This window comes from Rhipicephalus microplus, chromosome 4, assembly GCF_043290135.1.
Source record: "Rhipicephalus microplus isolate Deutch F79 chromosome 4, USDA_Rmic, whole genome shotgun sequence".
Classification (NCBI taxonomy): Eukaryota; Metazoa; Arthropoda; class Arachnida; order Ixodida; family Ixodidae; genus Rhipicephalus; species Rhipicephalus microplus.
This window is the reverse complement of record NC_134703.1, coordinates 57,816,192-57,839,155: the sequence shown is the minus strand read 5'-3', so window position 1 is coordinate 57,839,155 and position 22,964 is coordinate 57,816,192. Positions and strand designations below refer to the sequence as shown.

Sequence of the window (22,964 nt, the reverse complement as noted above, 5' to 3'; positions counted from 1 at the left end):
CAGGATGACGTTTCATCGACTCTCATGCATGCGAATAAAATGCGAAAGATACAGAGTGATTTATATTGAGCCATTGTGCGGCTATCTATCGATTTTTGTCATGGCCAGCCACAGAAACCAATCCTGTCACATGTTAATGGCATAAACAAATGAGAACCAAGGTAAATTTGCTTTTATCGCTTACATTTTAAATGCATTTAGAATCCGCACTTACTTCACCGTCACTTAGTCGATCTGTATATTTTCACTGTTTTTTCCACTTGCCGTTATGTCTGTATATATGAGCATATTGATTGAAACACAATGTTGCTGATTGCAGCTATTCATTGAACGCGCACAGTGCATTGTCAATACGTGCGCTACTGACATTTCGCATACTCAGCTATCTGAAAACTCATCCAAATTTTTAACACTAAATATACATTTGTGGATGTCTACATGAAAAAAACCTATCTTGTAATTTGCGGGTATATGCATTACTCTGTTTACAAATTTATCTCGCCACTATAAGCATCCGAATACGTTGATTAACAGTAACTGCTCAATGAATTTGCATTTCTGTATTTCTAAGAAATTAATTTTCGTAAGCAATAACCACAATCACTACGAGACGCTATAGACTTGTAACATTCCTTTGTTCTATGTTACGCCTTCTGTGCATCACATCTGTACCAGAGTTTCAAGGTCACACCTAAATAAATATAACTACGTACTTTACTCATACTCATGTATGACGTTAAATGCCGGTGGCTTGCATGAAGTTTGTGAAATGCAACGATTGACGAATTCGTGAAAGACGCACAACACGTCTGTGAAAAAGCACGAAGTTAGTTTCATATTCGAGAAACATTGGCTGAAGTTCAACTTCGGTAAACCTCGTTCTCTCGAGGAAAATGTGTGTTTGGTTTGTCTTTGCAACGAATATAAACACAGTGTTTTAAGTTTTCTTCTCGTGACGTGCTGTACAGCCGCGGCGAGGTTCCGAGCATGTGCAGTTGCGACGTATATCCGTCAAGCCTCCCAAACTTGCACCCTTGCCGCTCAAGGTCATCGAAACGTGATGAATGGCGTTGACAGACATGGCGTAGTAGAGCTTTCGCTCTAAAAGACGCCTTGGGTAGTCGGCAACACCTCCCGGCCCAGACCTTAGGATTAATAGACCATTTCATCGTTCACTCCTACACTTTCTGAAAGGATCAAATTCGTTGCTACACCGCTGACGCCTTTTCAAAATGAAAAAGATAACTTTGTTTTCTCTAACAACATACCTATGTTACAGTAATGTTAGTATGAAGTCGCATCGCTTTAGCCAATGCTGTTGCATCGGATTGTAATGTGCGTCGAGTGATCTGATAATTACAGCAAGCCGTCGTTTTTTTTTTTTCATTATCCACCATTTTACCACCTAATTTTAGGAAGGAGTGGGACTTGGGACTCGTAATTGACTAGGGCTGCGTATACACAGTGAATGCGTTATACTTGCAACAACCTACAGATCTCGCATTCCTAATGTAGCAATGAATCTCGAATAGAAACAATGAGATGAGGTGGTAATGAAAATGCAAGAAAAATACGGTGACAAATGAAAGAGTCAACGGATGTAGTTATAGAGAGGAGAAATAATTTAGCAAAACATATACTCCCCTCCGTTCATTCCTAGCACTCGTTTCGACGACATTCTTCTTTTGTCGTTTCTTCACCCCGTCCAGTTCGTTATAGCGAGTATTATTGTACGTGAATTCAGGTATACTCTGTGAAAAGGTAAAGGTTACGTCATTCGGCTGCCGAAGGTCATGGGTTCGATCCCGGCCGAGGAGCTTGCATTTCGGTGGAGGTGAAACGTCAGAAGCCCGTGCACTGCACAAGACCGTGCATTGTGCGATGATTGATTGATATGTGGGGTTTAACGTCCCAAAACCACCATATGATTATGAAAGACGCCGTAGTGGAGGGCTCCGGAAATTTAGGCCACCGGGGGCTCTTTAACGTGCACCTAAATCTGAGCACACGTGCCTATAACATTTCTGCCTCCATCGGAAATGCAGCCGCCGCAGCCGGGATTCGAACCCGCGACCTTGAGCCACTTATGATCACGTGGTCACTTATGATCGCGACTTACTACTCAAGTGCTCTTGCTGATCCGCGTCGGCCTGTTTAGCCAATACACCACGGAAACGAGGACTTCATACATCAAGTCGCTGGATCGATGACACGCTTTGACGAAGGTGAGTTGTGTTTTTCTTCGAATTTCCCTACGTGGATCAATCATGTGGCGGTAATGTTTGACCAGCCCATTGCACGCCTTCCCAATTATATCTCATTGCAGCGTGCCAATCCTCTACGGAAAACACCGGATTGTTTGAAACGGTATGTGCTGCTGCTTGAACGCTGACCCGAAGGTCGCCAGTTCGATCCCAGCCGCGGCGGTCACGTTTCAGTGGAGGCAAAACGCCAGAAGTCCGTGTACTGTGCAATGTCGGGGCAAGTTATTTCCGTAGCCACACACTACGGCGTTTCTGGTGCTTTTGGGATGTAAAATCACAGATATAAAATGGTATGGACGCCAGCCAGTTAACACAAACTTGTCATTTTTTAACGGCGCTATTTGAACAGCGCTACAGAACGCAGGCAGACGATGACACAACCAGATGGCTGCGGTTGCTCCCTTTTTTTTTGTATCTGTAATCGCACCGGCTTGTGCTTTAGCCTGCGACCAAGCATCTATATTTTTTCATTACGCATGAATGTCTTAGCAATTATTGATTGATTGATTGATTGATTGATTGATATGTAGAGTTTAACGTCCCAAAACTACCATATGAGTATGAGAGATGCCATAGTGGAGGACTCCGGAAATTTCTACCACTTGGGGTTCTTTAACGTGCACCCAAATCTGAGCACACGGGCCTACAGCATTTCCGCCTTCGCAATTACCTACTTCCTACTAAAATAAGTTGGCAATAGATTCTGCTTATTAGCCCAGAGAGCGCTAGGCCATGACTACCACAGCAGTTGCGTTGAATCAATGAAGCCTTAATCGATTAAAAAAGAAAATGACGTATATGGTGCGTCGTGGCTGTCTAAAAGAAAAAAGGAAAGCTTTTGACAGAAGCAAGTCACCTTGCACAAGTCATTGTACCAGTGATAGGCCACTTGAAGATCGTACAGAGAGAATTATTTTAATGGAGAGCTGGAGATGTTCGTCTGGCTTTTCTCCTGGCATGCATGCCACTCCAGGTACCAGCTGATTACTATGATATGTACAGTGATAAATACCTAACACATACAGTCACACACACGCACTACACTGTTGAGAACGTTGCGTTTAGGCTTGCGGCCCGCAGGAATGTTAGTAGGGAGTCTTAGAATAGCGCACTGCGAGCCCTTGCGGTGCGGTCGATGCCACTGTGCATGCGTCGTACGTGAACCACCGTTAGCGTCCGTGGCCCGCCCGCAGAAAATCCGAAATAGCGGGTAGCGTGTGTGGCCCGCGAACGCTGGGGTTGAGGCTATGTGTAGGTTCTATGCATTTGAGTTTGCGGGGCAGCTAAAGCCCCTACGTTGTACCCTAGGAGGGGGATACATTATCCTAAAGCTCATATTGCGCCTGCTATGCCCGCAGCGTCTGCAAACGTTATTGTAAAACTCCCTAATAGCGCTTTTGTGGCGTGTAACGGACTGGAACTGTTTTGCCACGGGCCTATAGATTACCTGTCAACTCCAAGTTTGAGTCCTGTTGTAGTTTCAAGGCCATCTTCAGAGATTGTGTCTCTGATGCGTATATCGTGCACTCGGAGGACGTGACTGATGTCTTCTGCGACGTTACATTGGACACACAATGGTGAGTCAGACGAAGATTTATCGACAGCTTTAATTGCGTTTCCGTTAGACGGCGCTCACAGTTGCCACGCAGAAGAGAAAGTAAACTATAAATCATTTTCTACAAGACTTCAGCGAAAGCCCCGTACTGTGAGCGATAAGTATGCGATAGTAAAAAAAAAGATAAACAAAAAGGTAGCAAGAGATGTGCCACGTGCCGGGGATTGATCGAACGCAGAAGAGGCTGATAGTAAACGGAGGACGGGAGGCAGAGAAAAAAACCTGCATTAGCACCTTTCGGCCTATATACGGGGTATAAAAGAAAATAAGGTCCTCTACATCTCCTCCTGACATCGCTATAGCTCATTGGCTATTGGCTGACCTGGGCCTACCCACGAAGTCGGTTCGTGATCTAATTGTCTCTGCCATTGATTAAGTTAACACCGCGAAGTGCACTTAGCCGGTGAGCGTGACAATTATTTTTTGTTGTTTTCAGCTTCACGGAGAAATGAACGTAGTGATGCGGTAAAGTGAGCTGCCGATTCTTCCGAGTCTTTCGCATTGAAATTAAATAAAGGCGGCGCTGTAGGGATAAGCTTCATTAAGAGTCGCCTATCACTGGTCGATGAAACTGTTTTGTTTGAGGACAAAGTCGCTGTAACTTCGCATCGGAACCTGACTTATGAAAAGGAAGACAAAAAAAAAAGAAAAGCTGCTGCTGGAAGTGACACACGTCACTTTACTACCTAGCAGCATCCGTTTTTCAGGAAAGATTGCATTTGATGCTACGCAATCAGCCAGCCAGCAAAAAAATGCGACTGTACATTCCTAACAGCGATGCTATTTTAGCTCGACGTAGTTTGTGTGGTGTCACCACATAGTATACCTTGGCCCAAGTTCTGTGGCCAGTCAGCGACGCCCTTGTGGCTGTCGCACCAGTTTTTCTAATTATGCTATATTGATTGATTTATATGAGGGGTTTAACGTCCAAAAACCACCATATGATTATGATAGACGCCGTAGTGGAGGGCTCCGAAAATTTCAACCGCCTGGAGTTCTTTAACGTGCACCCAAATCTGAGCGCACGGGCCTACAGCATTCTCGCCTGCAGCCGCCGCCAACGGGATTCAATCCCGCGACCTGCGACTCAGCAGCCGAGATCCTCAGCCACTAGAACACCGCAGCGGATACCCACTGGTACATTTCGGTAAAATTGCAGTATCGCACCACAAAGCGTGTGACTTCCTGGGGCTATCAAACACCACCCTTAGAAACACCTGGAATCCCATTGTTAAATATTAAACGCCGTGGAAAGCTATGCGGTTTCTAGTGAGACACTGTAACTTCGCCAGACTGTTCAAGTAAGTATCTGCTGTATAGAACCGGCAGTCGTTTTTCAGAACTAGCTTTTTTTCGTCAGATATGGTTTTTTTTTCGCTTACTTACCATTCAGTTAAGGCCAGCCACCACTGTGGCTGACGAGAGATGGCGCTAAGTGCCACGTCCCAAAATGTGGGACGTGGCAATGTTTGAATGTGGTGAAAGGCTACGGAGCACTAGGGACTGACAGGACAGACACGGCACTTCTATTGTACAACAAGACTTATGTGACAAGTGTGTGCCCCGCTGTCTTTTTCGAGACTTTCTATCTCTCACCTTCTTTTTTTTTCTTTTCTCTCTCTTTTTTTTACCGGCTAGGTTGCACTATCTGTGTGACCTAGCCTATCTGTGCGACTATCACACTATTCAAAGGGAACAGCCACCTACCATCATCAACCAAATCCTAGTGATGACGGCCAAGTCTGTGTGCCCGGTAAATGCGCTCAGACTTTAGCCTGAATTATGTATCAAGCAGGCTCTTTCCCCTTACTGTGCTCAACTTTCAGCAACGTCATGAAATGCCATGAAATGTTAGGTCTTCTCGACGTGAAGGGTCTTCGAATTCATTGAGTCGTTCGTCCAGTACGGCCACCTGAAGCACCAGGCTTCCCCCTGGTTGCCCCCCCCCCCCCTCCCCCAGAAAATCAAATGCTTTGTTAAACTGCTGAAAGTCTGTTGTCGATATCGACGACTCATTGAATGCTGAGCCTATTTGACTTCACTCAGAGCAGACGTATCACCTCTGCACGTTTGACATCAAATTTGTCGTGCAGGGATTTAACAAGCTGTAGCAATTATTTCTTAGGAACATATCTGGCGGGAACAGGGCATAGCTTCACATCCCCGGTCATGAATAACAACTTAGCGATGAATACACATTAACACATTATTTGAGAAAAAAAAAACCTGTGAGCGCGGAAGAACTAGCAGCCAAACTTTGTTTGACTTATTAAGTGGAGGTGCTGTACTCTCCTGAACCCAGAAACGAAAAGGTGTTTCAAACATGACGGATGCAACGCCTCCATTCCTACTGAAGTGGCGCAAGTTACTACCGCACTTTTTCAGGCCTGCTGATGACGATGTGTTGGTCGACTTGGTAGCCACAAATGACAGCGCTGCGGTAAGACACGGCCAATCCGCCAGAACTATCTCGGTAGCCTCACAGCTGAACGGGTGCGCCATCAGCCGGCTCAGCGAGTTGATGCCTCCGTCATTTGCTGCCGGTATCACTTATGGGGCCACAGTGGCGTTGAAGCTGTCCCACTATGTGAATCGCTGAAACATTGCACCCAGAAAAGGAAAGCTGCTTGGTACATGTTGATGGCACTTGTACTTCCATTCCCACTGAAGTGGCACAAGTTACTACTGTGTACATACTAGCACGACACTGGGAATCGGCAAAATAGTCGAGTGTGTTGCAAGAAAGTGTGCAGCGATTCTAAAATTACCTGCCGTTTTCCTTATTGTAACAAGTGTAGAAAAATATAGATTAATGAATGAGTAAATTATATAAACGGTTCCTTTCATTCTGCTCTGATTCTCTGAGCGCGCAAACAGAAGGTCACTGTAGATGGGAAGGTCCCCTATTCCAGGCATGCCCTGGCCGAACTCGCTTCCCGAGCTCCGGGGACGAGCCACCGTTGGTCATCCAGGTTCCGGGTGGAGATTATGGCGTCAGAAACATGTGTAATTAGAAGTGTCATGTGCAATTATGTCGACCGTATACAATGTCGACCAAAGGTCGCTAGCAATTTAGAACACGCCGTTAGATTGTTCAGTTGCCTCCCCCTCTGAAGCAGAGAGTAGCCATGGTTCACAACTACTACAAGGCCTCTCGAAGAAATGTTTTCCCTAAGACAAGTGAAAGGCCGCCTCAACTATATACATACAGAGAAAGTCATCACAATGAAACCCATTTAGCTCCACGTGCTCACAAAACGTTGGTCGAGAAAAAAAAAAGAAAATAGAAAATCGCCCATTTTATAGGCTGTCATCGTGCCCGCTAGGCCTAAACGCGGCGTGTATAGTGCTTCTCATACTGTTCTTCTCAAGATCGCCTTTTACGTAGAGGAAGAGCGGTGATTTGGAGCGGTGCCACCGGGAAGAAAGGAAGAAAGCGCGAATGAAGGTGAGATCAAGAACGTGGCACACACGATTCCAGAATAAGTCGGCGATAAGGAGCGAAAGAAAAAAAGAAAGAAAGAAAGAAAGAAAGAAAGGAAGAAAGAAAGAAAGAAAGAAAGAAAGAAAGAAAGAAAGAAAGAAAGAAAGAAAGAAAGAAAGAAAGGAAGGAAGGAAGAGGCAAACTTGGCCTATTTCTGAAGTGGCGATTTTATTACTGCTAGTGAAAAAAATATATGCAATTTAAAGTGCGTGTACAGGCAACTTGCGCACTGGCGACTGCGTCATTCACGCACTTATCCCTGATTCTCTAAACTGTGCACGTCAGTGAGTGTAGCCGAAGTCTTGCGGGCGCTCATTCTGTGTATCTGTGTGCGATCTCAACGTATGAGCACGCTCTTTACCCGCCGTGGTGGGTTGGCGACTGATGCACGGCGTTGATAATCGCGAGGTCGCGGGCTCGATTCGCGGTCACGGAGGCTGCTCCTAGATTAAGGCTAGACAGAGCGCTCGCTAGAAAATACTACTCAGTCAGGTTGAATTCGAAGTAAGCCTCTGCAGCATGCCTCTTAATCACATTGCACTTTTGACACGTAAAACACCAGCATTATTTTCCCAAGTGGTTTTTGCCGACTGTAATACTTAGAATTGTCTACTGTAATACACATCCGCGCACACACATGTTCCCCCTCAAGTTTCATTTCATTTCATTTTCACTTTATTTCCTTAAAGACCCGCGAGGGGGTATTACATAAGGGGTGGGTATTATAAAGACAAAACATAAAAGCCAAAGATTTAACATAGAAAGTGCTTATTGATAATTTCTATGAACAATGATGGGCAGGGAATGGTTGCAATTTCACTGGGAAGGCCGTTCCAGTCTGGTGTGGTACGTGGAAAAAACGAGGCAGAAAAAGTAGAAGTCCGGGAACGTGGCCGAGCAACTTGAAGCAAATGGCTCGTGCGGTGGGATATGCGTATTGCGGGAACGATATAAGGTGGGGCATGCAAGGGACTATGAAGAAGTTTGTGGAACAATGACAGGCTGGCAACACGACGGCGAAGTTCTAGATCTGGTAAACCAGATTCTGCATTCAATCCAGATACACTGACAGTGGAATAGTATGAACAGAGAATAAATCTAGCGGCCCGGTTTTGAAGCGATTCGATGGCATGTGTAAGATAAGATTGTCCTGAGGCCGACCTCTGTCTTCTAATAAATTCTTATTCTCTCTCGCTATTTTTTCCTCTAGCACGCGCGCACTTCTTTTTATTTTATTATTGGGAAAACATTTTACAGGCCCAGAAGGATTCAGTAAGGGGGCTACAATTAAATCACAAGGAAACTTTTAACTAGTAGGGTTGCGATGCAAGAGAACAATAACGACCAGAAGAGACACAGCACCACAAAATTAATGATACGTTACGTTGGAGAAATGGAATAGCGCACACAACAACCGATTTTAGCACGGTATAAAAAAGGAAACAATGAAATTCTGCCAAATCTGTCTTTTTGCTCCCCTTTTATCCCTCTCCCCGTGGGCAGGTTAGCAAACAAGACGGGCTTCTGGTCAACCTTTGTGCCTTTTTCTTACTTCTCTCTTTTTTTTTTTGTCTCTCTCCGAGCACGTAATAAAAATAAACAGACCCTGAAATTTGAACTATAAAGCTATCCGACGACGCCGTTGTAAGAAAACGGACCTCGAGTTTGTGTCAAAGTGAGTTCAGGTTACTATCAAAGGCGATGTTATTGCAGAAATGCGATGCGTGCACACAAAGTTGACCTTTCGGGTTTTATACAAAGGCAAAAAAAAAACAAGAAAAAGGAGAGGATAATCAAATGAGAAACATCGTAAGAATGTTGTGAGGAAAAAGGGAGGAAGAACATATATGCACAAAAAGAACAAGGCATGCGTGAAGGGAAGTAGGAACCTCCGAAGGCGGACGGTGGCCTGGTAACGTTAAAAGTGGGGACATCCCCAGAGATTGGCCCGAATGTCGCCAAAAAGAAAGCTCAACGAGTGAAGGCCTCTTTTCCTCCGCGCCACATTCCGCACTGAAACGATTCTCGGCAACGTCTGAGATAAAGCGTCGCGATAGGCGAGAAATGACTCGGCGAGCCCGTCGCAAGCGTGAAAATTTGAGAGCGAGCAAAAACAATGGGTCCTACGACGACACTCCCGACAAATGCAATATCAGGAAAGGAAGCTTCGGCCAGTTCCACTCAGTGAAAACCGTTGAACAGCGAATGTGTAGGCACGCGAGGGTATGTGATTGGCTAGCATGATCACGTGCATATGATGTTGTAGAAAGACAGAGAGAGAGAGAGAGAGCGAAAACCGTTATTGAAAAAACAAAACAAAAGAGAGGTGCAGCTCTTTAGAGGTTTCATAGGGGGGCGGGGGGGAGTCCTTATTCTGGGGCCCCATTTGTGACACTCGCTAGCCTAGCCCTCTGAACCAGAAAACCACCGATAGATTTCATGATCATCATTGTAATCATAATCGCGTTCTGTTTCATTTATCTCTTTACTAACCGTACCCTCTGATTTCGTGATCTGCGTGACACGCCTACTACTACTACTACTACTGCTACTACCACTACTACTACTACTACTACTACTACTACTACTACTACTACTACTACTACTACTACTACTACTACTACTACTACTACTACTACTACTACTACACCACAAGGTGCAGCAGCAGATGCAGACCCACAACCATCCTTACTACTACTACTACTACTACTACTACTACTACTACTACTACTACTACTACTACTACTACTACTACTACAACCAGGTGCAGCAGCAGAAGCAGACCCACAACCATCCCTATTCCTCCTCCTCCTCCTCCTCCTACTACTACCATCATGAGCAGCCCCACAACTACTACTATTACTACTACTACTACTACTACTACTACTACTACTACTATGACAATGATGACGGCAACGACGACGACGCCTGGCGAACTAAGACAGCTTCGCTGTACAAAGGAAACACAGCCTTCGGAAGGAAGAAGTGAAGGTAAAAAAAAATAAGAAAAAGCGGAGACGACCTATTTTTCTTTTTGCATTATTTCGAAAGCTGGACCCCCTATGATTGTCTGTGTGGTGCTGTACGTATTGCTTACAGTCAGATATGGAATGCAAATCTTCGGCAATTTTTCGCATCGACGTGACTTGGGGGCAGGACCACTGCGCTTACCGTACGTATTCCACGTTTCTCGCTTGCACGGCAACACCGCGACGTGCCATTGCGTGGCAGGAGATGTATATGATGTAGTTATATCGATGTATTCACATCAACCCTGATGCCACGCCGTAGCGTATGCGGGTAAGAAAGAGATGAAGAACGAAAGAAATGCCCTCATTTCAACTTATGAGGCTAGGCGACTTTTGAATAAATGATAAAACGTCGAAGGCAATGATAAAACGTCGAAGTTGGGCACGGCATCGCATCAAGAATGGGGCGTTCACCGATGCTCTTGTTACAGGTGAAGCTACATCTTGCCTTCAGTTCCTGTCCTTTCGTATCCTGGCCGGCCGTTTCCACGGAACGCCGCTTTGCCGCAGACATGCTTCGGCGCGCCAGGTTTGGAAGAAAAAGAGCACATAATCTGGCAACAAGCGACGTCTTCATCTGCCATCTGCGCACCGACGAGCCTATATAAACGCCCACCGGACCGCTCTTCACTTGGGCACGGCATCGCATCATGAATGGGGCGTTCACCGATGCTCTTGTTACAGGTCAGTTACCTGAATAGTAGCGCTAAGGTTAAAACCAGCAATTACTGTCTGCTAGCGGTGTCGTGCCCCCCTGATTTATGTGAAACAGTGAAGCGATACCTGTCTGTGCCGTCGCGAATTTGTGACAGTGTCATTAACCTGCTGCTACTCTGTTCGGGGGACGTTGAGCTAAACCCGGGACCCAATGATAAGATTCTAGCGGACATCCTGGAAAGCGTGCGTGGGCTGAAAGCGGGACAGGTGACAATATTGGCTGAGCTCAAAGGAGTTAAGGAAAAGCTGGCTGAAGCTGACGCTCAAATTAAACAACTGAATGATAGAGTTGCATCCTTGGAAGCTTCCATGGCATCCCGCAGTCCGGTTGAAATCAGCCTGCCCGAGAATAGCTTAGAGTGTGTAAATGACCAACTGCAGCACATTACATCTCGATGCGATAGTGAAAAAATAGGATGCGCCGCTCGAATCTTCTGTTTTTCGGTATCGAAGATGACGTTAATGAAGATTGGGAAGCTTCAGAGAAAAAACTAATTGAAGTTTGCGAAGAAAATCTTCAAATCACCCTTACAAGCCAGCAGTTAGGACGCGTCCACCGCCTTGGCCGGTTTTATCCAGATAAGTGCCGACCAATAATTGATAAATTCGTTCTGTTTAAAGACAAACAAATCGTACAAGCATTAACAAGAAAACTTAAAGGTACAGACTATTCTATTAGTCAGGATTTCTCTGTTGCAACCCGCGAAGCGCGGAAAAAGTTGAGCGAGTTTGCGAAACCAAGCAAGCAGACATTTAAACTGCGAGTAGACAGGTTAGAAATGAATGGCAAGGCGTACGTTTATGACAGCTCCATAAAATCGGTTGTTCTTTCTCAAAGGTAGCTAAATAAGAAAGCAGGCAAAAATAAACTTCCTAAGCAACAATGGTCACGTTTTTCGACCTTGGTACGACCACTAACAGTGACGTTGACTAACATCCGTAGCCTGCTGCCGAAACGTGAAAATATCTTTTCGATCTTGGACGATAGCAATGCGGACATTGCTGTCTTAACTGAGACATGGCTTCACCCAAATATTCTCGATGCAGAACTCTTTTCGGGCGTGAATATTTTCAGTATTTATCGGTGTGACCGTTCTGAACGAAAGGGGGGTGGTGTTTTGATCGCGATAAAGAATACACTGTCGTCGTTTCTGATTGATACTCACTCACCCCTCGAAATAGTTTGGGCTGCCTGCTTTTCCGCTTCATCAAAAATACTGATAGGCGCTTGCTACCGGCCACCCGATGCAGGTCCTTCCTTTAGCGATGAACTCAGAAAGAGTATGGCGGCCGCTGTGCAAAGCTATCAGTGTGAAAACGTTTACCTCCTCGGCGACTTTAACTTTCCCGATGTTGATTGGCCGTCTCTCTCTTCACCTAGTCGTGCTTCTATAGAATTTATAAATTTAACTCTGGATTTTAACTTCTTCCAAACTGTTGACGCACCTACACGTGGATCTAATTTATTAGATCTAATTTTAAGTAATGCGCCTGAAACTATCGGGCCAATCACTTATCGGGACGGTCTAAGTGACCACAAGTTACTCCATTTTCCTATAGAAGTGCCATTTATCCACACAGGTAAAGATAGAAAAATTATACGAGATTATAACAAGGCCGATTACACAGCAATTAACTCAGACCTTGAAGTATTCCTTGTTGAAGGGATGATGCCCTTGTTCGATACTCGCACCGTCAACGAAAACTGGTGTATCTTCCGGGAAAAGGTTTGCGGGCTGGTCGATAAGTTCGTTCCCATAGTCACCATAACGAATGACAAATCGAACCCGTGGTTCACTAAGTCACTCCGTCGGCTCAGAAACAAAAAAAAAGCGGTTGTACAAAAACGCCAAAAATGGGCAAACTGAAGCTGCATGGGAAAAGTACGACGAGTGTGCGGCGAGCTATTGCTCTGCAATTAAGGATGCGAAAGACAAATATTTTCCCATGATCTCCTGTCTCTTTTGAAATCAAACCCTCTGAAGTTTTGGCAGTCGTTAACCCCAGGAACCGACCGCCAGCATATCTCGTTACGTGGTGTTGACGACAAACCCCTCTCAGATAGTGACTGTTCATTCGCATTTAACAGGTTCTTTTCTTCAGTATACACAAGAGAAGACCATTCCAACATACCATTCATCGCAGATTATGACTGGGCGTTTATGCAGCCAATAGCTCTTACAGTCGAAGGTATTGCTTCCCTCATTGACCAACTCAAACTATCTACTTCATCGGGGCCCGACAACATTAACACAAAAATAAAGAACACAAAAATCGTATCGAGCAAATTCTTACTTCTCATCTTTCAACAGTCCTTGATGTCTGGTCAACTTCCAGATGATTGGCACATGGGTAAAGTGGTTCCCATTTATAAAAGTGGAGGTAAACACTCACCTGATAATTATAGACCCATCTCGCTTACGTCAATCTGCTGCAAATTGCTGGAGCATATTATCGCTTCCCGTGTTCGCCGCCTCCTCGAATCAAATGATTTCTTTTTTCCTCACCAGCATGGTTTTCGGAAAGGCTACTCGTGTGACACCCAATTGTTTGAATTAACAATCGATCTCCATTTCAATATGAATGAAAATAAACAAACTGATTTCGTATTCATCAATTTTTCAAAGCCCTTTGACCGCGTTGCCCATTGCCGCCTAATATCTAAATTATCTGCCCTTAGACTCGATTCCTTAACTCTTTCGTGGATCCGCAATTTTCTTTCCTTTCGAAAACAATTCCCTACGGTTAATAACTACGCCTCTACTCCCTCTGATGTCATCTCCGGTGTTCCACAGGGTAGTGTTCTCGGACCTTTATTATTTCTCATCTACATAAATGATTTGCCAAATAATATATCTTCCAATATAAGACTATTCGCTGACGATTGCATAATATATCGAGCTATTAACAATGATGGCGACCACCTTACCCTTCAAACAGACCTTAACCTAATTAGTGACTGGTGTGACATGTGGCAGATGTCTCTTAACTCTTCCAAGCGCCGTGCTATGACCTTCAGTCGTAAACACAAAAACTCCAATTATTCCTACTCTATTAAAAATGATACAATAGTGCAGTGCTCTTCTTACAAATACTTAGGCGTCAATCTAACACCCAATCTTTCATGGTCGGCACACATTAGTGTTATTTGCGCGAAAGCCTCAAAAACATTAGGTTATCTCCGTCGTAATCTGCGAAAGTCTCCAACAAGCATCCGTAAACTGGCCTATTTCACTTATGTACGCCCACAGCTGGAATTCGCATCTTCAGTCTGGTCCCCTTTACAAGATTACCTAACCACAATGCTAGAGTCCATACAAAATAGAGCAGCCCGGTTTATATCTCGCAATTATAGCACTCATTGCAGCGTAACAATATTAAAATAAGAACATTCTATTTCGCCATTGCACGTTCATCGCTCTGTTGCACTGTTATGTTTGCTGCATAAATATATTCACAGCACAAGACGTTCTACGCTACCCCTAACAGCACCATTGCGCATGTCCAGACGCCTGCACAATCACCTTAGATTCACTCGCATTTACGGCAAAACGCAGGCATTCAACTTATCAGCGCTTCCTAAGGCCATATCATTATGGAACGATCTTCCCGACTGCATCGCCTCCATCACCGATCCAGATTTTTTTCGCGAACATTTGTGTAATCATTTTTCATCGCACTAATCGCTCTAACTTCACTGAGGTTTGTAGCTGCAGCTGTGCCACTCACCTAGTTTCACACTTCTCTTTGGTTCTTTAGTTTTTGCTGTACCCACCGTTGTCTTGCAATTTATATTGGTAAACGCCTTCGTACGGCTAGCAGTATGTGTGTTTGGAAAATGCGTGTGTATGTTGTACACCTCGGCTTTCCGATTTCTCATTGATTTTTTTGTTATTGCCATTGTTCTCCCAGTTCTTGTTATTCTCCCAGTTTTTGTAGCTCAGTTGCACCACCGTTGCTGCTTACTTGAATTCTATACCTACGCCTTCCGAATTTCTTTATTGTGTTTCGTTCATGTACCTTAAATTTCTTGTTATTCAAGCTTTCTCCATATCGGTAAACATTCGCGTATTACATTTGTTTGAGTGTCAGTCACTAGACACGCTTTGTCACGATGTTGTGTTATTTTCTGTGTATTCCATGTTATTGATGACCGCCCTATTACTCTTTGAAGTTTGTACCCCCCTTACTCAATGCTCTCATTGAGATTGTAAGGTATCATAAATAAAAAATAAAAAAGGCATTGTGCGCCGTCACCCGAAAAAAAAAAACAGTGCGAAGCCATCACGCTGCCCTGCGAAGAATTGTTTCCAACGCTGTCGTGTTTCCTGAAGGCGCTTGACAACCAACTGCCTGAACCTCCATCAGTTCTTCGCTCAGGCATATACAAAGAGGGCGAGGTTTGGTCTGTAACGGTATCCGTGACAGATTCGTATACCTTATATAAACACCATGCGCAAGGACAATGTGCATTGCAATAACATTCTACGTAGTGACTATGCTGTAAGAAACACGATTCGCTGAGACATACTGCAAGTCCGCCAAAAGGACAAAAAAAAAACTGACTTCACTTTCTTTTGGACACTGCCGAGAAATCGAGTTTTCCTGAACGCATCACAAAAGAGCGAGTGTGCCAGCGCCTGACAAAGACGTCTACCCGATTAGCGTCAGGTTAGCCGACTATATGCAGGCAAAGAGAAGTTTCAACATCTTTTGTAATGCCGTCAGTGCTGATCTCCGTAGCTGTAGGCGTGCTGATAGTATGGCATTGGCGTATCGAAATCACATGCATTGTTACTCATGAAAGGAGGGGTATGGATCGCACAGCCTGTATTCTATTATACTCGACCGCACTAATCCAACGGGTAATAAGAAACCCTGTAAGCGCTTTGTAACACTCACCACGCTTGGCTTCATAGACTTGACTCTGGTGATCATTTTTGGCTTGCGTCCCGTTTAAGAAAAGACCCGGAAACACTACTGTATAGATTACAACTGGGCGTCGCGTATACACGATTATGCCTTTGATAGATTGAACAGGAGCGGAACCCTGTGCGGCACACGTCAGAGACATCCTGTGCGTGGTCCCTCAGTACGCGACCAAAAGGCAGGCACGTAAATGTGCCATTGATTGTGTGGTCTCCCTGACCTCTTCGGAGGCGAAGCAATTTCATACTTGTGAACATGTAAACCACACTTACAGCAGTTTAAAATTGCCTATTGGGGTTTCTGAGACAGGCTTATTTGCTCGTGTTTAGGACATCTGCTGTGATGGGAGGAAAACTGACAAGAACTTTCTCCACATTTTTTTTCGTCCCTTTCTGCATAGGTATAACCGCAACGCAAGTCGTCGCTACACCGCCTCCTCTTTAGCATGACGCGGAAAGCAGTACATGCTTCAGTCAAAACACAGTAGCAACTGCGGTAGGCACAGTGGCTTTTGCTTGCTGCTCAAAACTAAATGCCCAATGACAGCCCCACAATACACTTTCATAACGTACACGAGCGGTGGAATACGTCCGTCTCGTAATCGCCCGTCATCATTCCTCCCTGTTTCTCGCCCTTCTCCCTTACCCTCGCGAGGAGTAGCAGGCCAGATATATTCTTACACCGTAGACACGTTTTTCTGACCGATCTGTCCTCCTTCTTCTTTATTAAACATTATCTTCTTCTTCGGTGTCTGTTGGCTTTATGCAGATTGTCGGAACAAGTACAAACTGGGTGAACAAATGTGTAAGGGATCGCAAGACCGAGAAATTACCACGTCCACTCACGCTGTTCGCATTGATCTCGCAAGTGTGCGTACGTCAATCTATGAAACAAATGCTCTTAGTGAACAAATATGAGAAGCTTTCGAGCGCGATCTGTGTTGTTGCTTCCAATCTTGGCAAGGCATGGAAGCGATATCTTGTGTTCGCCAAAAAAAAAGTACATGTAACGAGTACCGATTCATCACAGCCTGACCATGTTCAGCAGTAAGCGTGCATAGCCGGCCTCTCTGAGCGGAACGCTTCAGCGCTTGAGTTCGCCGCATTTGCTTGCGAAATAAGAAAAACAACACCCCATCGGGCTTTCCATTTTCGTAAGCCATGTACAAGCGGTCGAAATGCGCCTCGTGTAATACGGCGCTCATCTTTCATTTGAAGACGGCTTCGCTTTAGGCGAAGCGTGTTTTGTTTCCAACTCCACAGGGGCGCATTCGATACAGGGACGAAAGGCTGATACACCCACGTATTTAGATTTACGTGCAAGTTAAAGAATTGGAAGTGGTCGAAATGAAGACGTGTCTCATATTCATATAGCTCTTTTGGCACGTGAGTGAATGAGTGAGTGAGTGAGTGAGTGAGTGAGTGAGTGAGTGAGTGAGTGAGTGAGTGAGTACAAATTCACTACCGTCCAGCGCCGGCGCAGAGGTTGCCTCGAGCCACCTGGCTACTCCCTCGTGGGGACTAGTTAGTATACCAATGGCCCTGTCACGGGCTCACTGGGCGAACACTGGACGGTCAAGATTTGTGTTTAATTGAAGGCTTGGTCGGCTCACATGCCCCGCTGTGGTGATCTAGTGGCTAAGGTACTCGGCTGCTGACCCGCAGGTCGCGGGATCGAATCCCGGCTGCAGCGGCTGCATTTCCGATGGAGGCGGAAATGTGGTAGGCCCATGTGCTAAGATTTGGGTGCACGTTAAAGAACCCCAGGCAGTAAAAATTTCCGGAGCCCTCCACTACGGCGTCTCTCGTGATCATATGGTGGTTTTGGGACGTTAAACCCCACATACCAATCAATCAATCACCATTGGTCTGCTCAGAAGCGCGTCCAACTCGGCCTTGTTGTAAGTCGGGCCGAGCAACACACAATCTGAAGGCATGTGTGCTAAGGTAGTGGCCTGCCCGAAAACGGTGCAGGTGGCGTCGGCGACTTTGTGTGGATAGATTCAATTTAGATATACGCTAATGACGGATACAAATGGGTTTGATGTAAGCACAATGAGACCTCCTGTGCTACATTTAGTTTTGAATGTGTGATCGAAAAGTCCTTCTTGCCATGTTGTAATACTTGGAAATGCCGTTTCGTGGGGTCGGAGTATATATCCTGAATCATCGGCGCTGCAGCAGTCGCACGTGTTCAGAGCACCACGACCTGTGAACATGCGCTCCTGTGTGGGTTTACTGCAGTCCGGGCTCAGGGCAACGCCCTTTACGGATCCGTCGTGAGCGATGAAGTAGTATATAGTGCAAGGAATGTTCCCATAATAAGAGCATGTGAATGAGTATATTGCTTTTGGTGATTTACACTTCCTAAAGCCACGGAATTCGCGACGAGTGTGTGTGTGTGTCGTACGAGAGTGGTCTGAATGTGACGCTTCAATTGAACTGTGACTCTTCATTTGTATTCGCTGCCATCTAATCATTTAATTAACACGGTGTTTCTCACCTGTGGCTCTCACAGAGCTTCCTCAAAGCTGAGAAACAGGTCAGAGCACTGAATCTGGTGGAACCTCCAGCTTTTATACAATTAAATATATGGCTACGAGCGCCCTTGTTAGCAATGGTCTTTCACATATGAGGAAAAGAAGAAAGCAGGATGACGAAGAAGTGAGTCTGCGCTGTTGCAGTAGCTTGGATGGTGAACGTGCGGGACAACAATCGTAAGGGAGTGGTGCGAAAGACAAGTACTAAAAAGGCGCACGTACATCAACACGCAGCACTGTGTGCCTTTTCTGTCTTTGTCTTCCGTGCCCCTCCATTACAATATGCTCAACCAAGCAGCCGTTAAGTTCATTTTTCAGGACAGCAAACGTGCCATTGTTAGGCTAAAGCATGCAGCTGTGTTTTAAACAAGGACAAAGCTTGAACGCAAACGGTTTTGTTCGGTAATCTACACCTGGTAAAAAGAAGTATACATACCGCATACTAAGCTACCCAAGTTACACGAGATTAATTTCGTTATTTTTTAGGCGAAGCAAACACGTCTATGTTAAATAGAAAGCATGGACCAGAATGGTTTCATCATTGACAAATTTCTGAATGCACTGATAGTTGGACGGTTTTGTATCATGATTATGAAACGGCGCAACGAAGGGACGAGCAACACTCACAATGAAATCGATGGACACTGGGGATGAATGCCAGCCGAAGTTCGCATTTTCTGTTCAACTTCTTTTCAGTTGCAGGTTAAACAGCAGTATATCGAATGACAAGTGGAAAAAAAGTGACTTCGTTAGTTTTACGAGGTTTCCTTTTGTACTCCGATCCCTTAGTCTCAACGCTAGATGCTTCCTTTTAAGTGCACGAAAAGATGCGGCTTCCCCACGCTTCCCATTTTCGTCTCTAGTAACCAGCGTTTATTCCTAATTCTGGCTCCACTATACAAGACACCGCTGCAGCGGCATCACGACACCATGGCAGTGTTCAGTGTGCAGCCTCTGTTCATTTATAAATGACAAAGGGTTCAGCTCGAGGCTCTTATTTCTCGCCGCATTAGTTCCACACCGCTGATAGCGTGAATAAACGAGCCACCGAGTCGGTGAGGCAGCGGTGAGCACGTCGTTACAAGAATGAGCCCCTTGAGGCCGAGGATATGGGCGGGTAAAAAAAAACAACAAAAAAAAGAGGCACTGCTAGATGTTGTGAGCGAAGATGATATCGCCATTATTTGATCAGCGCACAAAAGATGAATTATCGGATGTAAACAGCAGCGACGTTGGCCCGCTGCCACGAGAGAAAACAACAAAAAAGGGGAAAAAATGCGTGTATCGGTGGCTCCATCAGTCTGCGACTGAGCCCTTAGAAGGAGCAAGAATACAATGAACACGTGGTTCATTTTTATTAGTTCTAGCATTTTGTTTCATTACTAAGCGATCATGTGAGCATATTTACATCCTATATTAGACAGAATTATCCGTTATCAGTCATGCTTTATTGAATGCTATACAAAAGTTAGGGGACACTAAAGCTTCGACTTTAAAAGTTGAATGCAATAGCGACAGCCTCTTCCTATAGTGCGAACTTCAAACGCGTGTTGCATGAAACCTTTTCAAACTTGCTATGCACCCACTACAAGGCCTTTGGGTATAAGCACAGTAGCGTGTGTGCCTTTCGTAGTGGGTGACCGGCTGTAAAACCACGAAGCTGTTATGATAATTGCATGTTCTGACGCTCGCTGGCAATGAACACTTGTACTACACATCATTACTGTAATATTTTATGCTGCATTGTGAATCATATATACAGAACGCGCGTGTGTTTGTAAAGCATGCAAGCTACTTTTACTGCATTTCAAAGCAGACGATGTTCTTTTCATTGCATTCACTAGCACTTCACTTTCTGGTAGAACCTCCGCTTGCCACAGCTAATGACCCAAGTTCGATCTTCACTCGAAACCAAACGACTATGGTTCGGTACCCACTTTGACCCAGGACTTTTTATCATTTATTTGTATCGTTCTCAAACTTTTAGTCGCGCATAAGATGATGATCTTTCGATCACAACCAACGACACCGACGCCGACGCCGTGATTTCCGCGAAACAAGCTCTTCAACACTATCACGTTTAAAGGAGCCATAATTTATACAAGACTAGGTATGATTAGCCAACGTTGTAACCAGTGCTATGAGCATAGATCTAATCAAAGGGAACCGAGAAACCACTCACAAATCTGGTTAACCAAGATACGTTCGCTCTATCATGTAAAATTTTCACGGCTCTCCCTGTTTTGATGACTGTGACGGAAGTGACGCTTACATGTAGACCGTGGACACCAAACTGTGACTAGGAGCTTGATAACCGTGACTATATGTGTTAAAAAACTGGAAGTGCAAAAAAAAAAAAACGGACCTAAAAGGGAAGTCACGACACCAAAAACGCCAACTTCTGTCTTGTGTCCGTGTTTGTAGCCCCAGTATTTAGACTGAAATATGCAGCAACTTGCTCAGTTTTCTGCTATTTTGCGAATACATAACAACAGCCCAAGATGACTCATCAAACGCGGAAAGTGACCGCAGGCGTCGACGCGAGTGGGGCAAAATACCATCGTCATACGATTACGTCACATTATGGCGTCATGGGGACGTAACAGATAGCTGGATCTTGTGAAGAATGGCGGCGCTACGACGTTACTTGGTCAAATCTGGACTGATCTCGGAGACAGTGCAATACCACGTAATGTGTACAAACCATACATCGCTTCCAATCCCGGAGGCAATGCGAAACCACCGTTAGGTGCAGAAAGCTATTGGGAGGCGGTGGGAGGGGTAAACACAATTGCCTGAGAAAAAAAAAATGAAAGCTTGCGTTGTTCAGTAACTATAGCGCACTAAACGATTTATTTATTTATTTATTTATTTATTTATTTGTGGGGTTTAACGTCCCAAAACCACCATATGATTATGAGAGACGCCGTAGTGGAGGGCTCCGGAAATTTCGATCACCTGGAGTAGCGCACTAAACGAACACGAAACAAGGGGAGTGCGGGACAATCGGTTGTCCTGGGTTCATCCTCTTCCGTGTTCGTTTAATTGCACTACTGTTCTTTTTTAACACGAAAGTGATTTATGCCGGGGACCACCGGAGACTATAGCGACGCATTTCAGTAGCGTAAATGACGTAGAAGAAAATACGCCTGATCAGAAGACAAAGAAACAACGTTCTACCTACGGGAGTCGAACCCTTCGCCACCGCGTCCGCGACAATAGACGCCGGGCACGCTAACCATCGCGCCGCGGTGACATACTTACCAAGCTTTAAAATTACGCTTTTAATATCTACCCTTGCCCTCTCACGTCGTTATTCGCAAAGTGAAGTAATGCATAATGACAGTGACATTCGCGATTAATTCCTTCAACGCGTCGTTTATCAGCATCCGTCCAATTCTGAGTGTTTACAATAGCAGAAATGCATTTTTTTTCAATGCCTCAACACAGCCAAAGGTGCACGACTTTACGTCAAGCGTGGTGTCACTCATAGTATCTATTCATACATAAAATAGCATTGCTACGCCCCCAACGGCTTCACCCGGCTCAGAGTCAACTCCACGTTCCTACTTACGCTCACCCCGCGAACAACACTGGTCGGCAAAACGGAAGTCAGGACGTGCGATGCGTTTCCCACTCGTCGAGCAGTGGTGTTAATAACTCTAGTTCTGTGGTTCCACTCTCACCATTTACTTCAGCTACCACATGTATCTGTGACCACAACAGTTCGTTGAATCGTTAATTATGAACATTATTAGTTGGGATGGAGATGTATGACTAATTCATTAACGTTAGGCGGTGCTATATTTGTCAAACATCCAATAGTTGTCTAGCTATAGTTAGTGCTATAGTTGTCAAGAGAGAGAGAGATAGAGAAATAAATAAAAGGAAGAGACGGGGAGGTTAACCTAGAAGAACTGGTTTGCTACCCTGTACAGGGGTGGGGAAAAGGGTCGGAAAGAGAATAGAGATAGAGTGACATAAAATAAATTAGAAAAAATTCACATGCGCACACATTCAGGGAGTTCCGATCCCAGTCGTTTGGACAGGCCGGTTGAACGCAAGAAGCGCAAGAGCGCCTTCACAGCCTTCTTCTGCGACATAAAGACCTGTCGGTAGCGCAGGATTCTTTCTTCCTATAGAGTCTGGTTGCCCAGTTCATCTAGTGCATTGCAGAGTGACTGTCTCGGCGAGCAGTATTGTGGTAATTCACACAGAATGTGCCAAGTTGTTTCGTCACTGCCACAATGGTCGCATGCAGCAGTGTCAGCCATTCCTATGCGGAACGCGCATGCATTGGTGAATACGACGCCTAACCAAAATCTGCACAGCATAGTAGCGTCTCGTCGGCGTAAATCCGGAGGAATTCGAAGACTGAGAGTTGGGT

The 22,964-nt window shown here is 45.1% G+C and overlaps 1 protein-coding gene across 1 annotated transcript in view; it reads left to right on the top strand.

The window, feature by feature from the left end:
• The first annotated feature begins 10,922 nt into the window (after positions 1 to 10,922).
• The window catches only part of LOC142813920 (uncharacterized), a 66,024-nt gene continuing 53,982 nt past the window's right edge, over positions 10,923 to 22,964 (top strand). The window contains exon 1 of the mRNA XM_075891875.1: positions 10,923 to 11,076. Coding sequence (XP_075747990.1) covers positions 11,047 to 11,076 — 30 coding nt within the window. The 5' untranslated portion in view covers positions 10,923 to 11,046. The remainder of the gene's footprint in view (positions 11,077 to 22,964) is intronic.